Source organism: Limulus polyphemus, unplaced genomic scaffold (assembly GCF_000517525.1).
Source record: "Limulus polyphemus unplaced genomic scaffold, Limulus_polyphemus-2.1.2 Scaffold9028, whole genome shotgun sequence".
NCBI classification, from domain to species: domain Eukaryota; kingdom Metazoa; phylum Arthropoda; class Merostomata; order Xiphosura; family Limulidae; genus Limulus; species Limulus polyphemus.
Genome location: NW_013674638.1, coordinates 1 through 3,548, shown reverse-complemented (window position 1 = coordinate 3,548; position 3,548 = coordinate 1). Strand labels below are relative to the sequence as shown.

General features: G+C 31.6%; 1 protein-coding gene across 2 annotated transcripts in view; it reads right to left on the bottom strand.

Annotated features, from left to right (window-relative positions):
- Positions 1-3,486, bottom strand: part of LOC106475712 (platelet glycoprotein 4-like) — a 9,998-nt gene extending 6,512 nt beyond the window's left edge. For both annotated transcript variants that reach the window (XM_022379775.1, XM_022379774.1), the window contains exons 1-4: positions 3,460-3,486; positions 2,819-2,888; positions 1,434-1,612; positions 429-547 (exon numbers count right to left, since the gene is read on the bottom strand). In XM_022379775.1, coding sequence (XP_022235483.1) covers positions 429-547; positions 1,434-1,612; positions 2,819-2,888; positions 3,460-3,475 — 384 coding nt within the window. In that variant the 5' untranslated portion in view covers positions 3,476-3,486. The remainder of the gene's footprint in view (positions 1-428; positions 548-1,433; positions 1,613-2,818; positions 2,889-3,459) is intronic.
- Positions 3,487-3,548: the final 62 nt, after the last annotated feature.

Below are 3,548 nucleotides of genomic sequence, written 5' to 3'. Positions count from 1 at the left end.
CACATTCATACAAGTGAGTCCTTACTGGTTCCACATTCATACAAGTGAGTCCTTACTGGTTCCACATTCATACAAGCAAGTCTTTACTGGTTCAACATCCGTACAAGTGAGTCGTTAATGTTCCAACATCAATAAAAGTAAGTCCTTACGGGTTCAACATCCATACAAGTGAGTCCTTACTGGTTCAACATTCATACAAGTCAGTCATTATTGGTTCAACATTCATACAAGCAAGTCCTTACTGGTTCAACATCCGTACAAGTGAGTCGTTACTGTTCCAACATCAATAAAAGTAAGTCCTTACGGGTTCAACATCCATACAAGTGAGTCCTTACTGGTTCAACATTCATACAAGCAAGTCCTTACTGGTTCAACATCCGTACAAGTGAGTCGTTACTGTTCCAACATCAATAAAAGTAAGTCCTTACTGGTTCAACATCCAGGTACGTTTCATGTTTAGTTTTCTCAGGTTTGAATCCAATCACATCTTCTCGGTACTTTGAGGACCCTTGATAAAAGTGAGGTGTAGACGCAACTACTGGAGAACCTAGGAAGCGAACCAAAAGTTGAGTTCTATATTTTAACTCAAAGTAAAGTACGTTCATTTCATTAATAGACTTATGAGTAATCATGTAAATATTCATGAGTCTCAGAATATGGATTGATAAAAACTGACACATAATTAATTCAAGTTAATAATAAATTATGAACATTATTTGTTAACCTTTAATAACCTGTCACTATTATTTATTAATCTCTAATAACCTATCACTATTATTTATTAATCTTTAATAAGTTATCAATATTATTTATTAGCCCTTAATGAATTATTAATATTTAATTTTTAAATTGATATGAATATTACTTAGTAACCTGATATAAACCTTTCTTATCACAGTTTATTATCTTAAAAGTTTTTCATGACAGTTATAACCAGAGATAAATCCCTTGTTATTCAAGTGAATATATATAAGTAATAATAATCAACATGTTGAATATCCAATCAGATCACACTATAGTTCTCATTTCAAAGTAAAATTTAGGAAAATTAACTATTTATAACTCAATAAAGAAACTGATATTATTAGACTTTCATACTGGTTTTAATTTAAAATTAAATTAAAGAATGAATAGCTATTACACACATCATAACATATCTGAAACACCTAAGGTAAGTAGCACATCAAAACATGATAATTAAACAAGTGTATTAAAAACGAGAACAGAAAAGTAACTCGGACTGGAATGTCTCAAAAACATAAACATTTGTCTATATTATTGGTTAGTAATTAGAACATAAATTATTACTTCATGTCATGTTTGAATTATTACTTGCTTCTTTACAAACTTCAGATTAGAATAATGACAAAAAAAACATGTTAACATTTTCAACTTCTGAAACAAAATATAGAAATAATAATAATCACATTCACCTTGCTGGCATGCTGATAACTCAATAGTTCCATCATGTAAACAGCTTTGGGGATCTGTACAAAAGCATTTGTTGCTTGGATTCGTGCTGGGATTACCAAAAAGTTTTGTTGGGGTGGTAAATCGATAAGCTGAGATACCTCGAATAAAAACGTTTTTTTCGTATTCAAGGTATAACGACCTGAAATTGTTTTGTTATTTCAAAGAAATAATTGGAATTAGTCATACTTTTTGTTTAATATAAATTTCTTTTTACAATGAATATTACTGAAAATACTTATTATAAAAATTAATTGTTGACATCTCTCATCATACCACATAATAAGACTGTTAAAAACACTAATATAAAACCATAAACAATAATTTCATCAAGACACACGTTACTGTGTCGTGCAGCCAAAACAACCTGCAGGACACACTGTGTGTTATTAACAGGAATGACAGTTTAGCAATTTTCCACCTTCTATAACTCGGATGGTGGTAATCCAAACTATCACATATTTTCAGTGGATGTGTTTTACTTCATTCTTACTTCACCTACCAAATTTCAAGGCAATCCATTAAGAAATACCAAGTGCATGCGGGTGATGACAAGAAACTGTTAATCTAGATTCCATGGCATTACTATAAAAGAAGTTCTTAACACAGTTTTAAAGAGGAAGAACTTCCATCATATATTTTACAGAACTTAGTTGGTTCTATAAAGTATAGGTCTATTCCGAATAATAGGGTTGTGATTCCAAAGCTAATGTTGGTTACTATTGAGTGTCATTTTCTTATTTTCTGTAGTTTGTTGGTGTGTATTGAGAAAAAGTCATGATATCTAATCAAAAACACCTTATATGTGAAAAAAAAAGATGCATCCAAAAAAGGATTGAGCATACAACTTAAAGGAATGAAATCCAAATTGGTGGCCAAACTGGTAGCTACACTTATAGCATTGATAAGAATTTTACAGCAAATATTCGTTCATTAGTTAGCGAGGGTGCATTTTTTGTTTAACTTTGGCTGCCAATTTTGATTTCATTCCTTTAAGTCGTATACTCAATATTTTTTTGTCTGCACCTTTTTTTCACACCTAAAGTGTTTTTGATTAGATAACAATAACATTAATGACTAGATATGTATTTCACCTACAGTAATCAATGTTAAATGTTTCTCAGCAGTGCTCATCAGTAATAAATACGTATCTCAGAAGTGCTGGTCAGTATCAAATATGTATCTCAGCAATGGTAGTCAGTAGTTAATATGTATCTCAGTAGTGGTGGTCAGTACTAAATATGTATCTCAGCAGTGATGGTCAGTACTAAATATGTATCTCAGCAGTGGTAGTCAATACTAAATATGTATCTCAACACTTCTGGTCAGTAATACATAAACACCTTACCTGCACAGGTCAGTACTAAAGACATATATTTTATTGTCCTTCTCAATATGTGGTGGAAACTGATTTCCATCTACAAAATAAAAAGAAGAATGAATTTAGTATCATATTATCAGGAGTCAGGGTATGATTATATTTACTGGATTATGAAGCCAACACAATATCATGTGAATACTAACATTTTGAAAAGATGCTTATAAATTGTTGCATTCCATAACAAACTCACCTTCAGCTTGTTATGTTGCAGAACTATGAATATTCCACAACAATCCGAAACCAGATTCACCAAACATAATAAAATTCTCCCACGTTTATCACCATTACCACTAAAAAAACCACAGTATATCTATACAAAACACTGTAATTTTAAACAAAAACCAAACATCAACAAATGCAAAATGTAGGAAGCTATCTTACTTGAGCAAAACAGCCCTGCTCTAAACCAACACCTCCAGCTATGTGACCTCTTTGTTCCATACTTTATATATATTCCTGAGTCTATGTAAACTACTTGAACCTTGATGTTGACATAAGCTTGTCAAAACACCGTACATTTGTAATAGATTCTTTCACTACCTATTCAAGCTGTATCCAAACAGTATTTTCTAAAAAAATGGATTCCTTGTCATCAAATTTAAACTCACCTGTCTCATTGATCATGTTGCAGTACTTTGAACATTCTGTTACGTCTCCAGTCGTTAGTTAATTTTCCGTAAATTCGTTCCGACGAAAC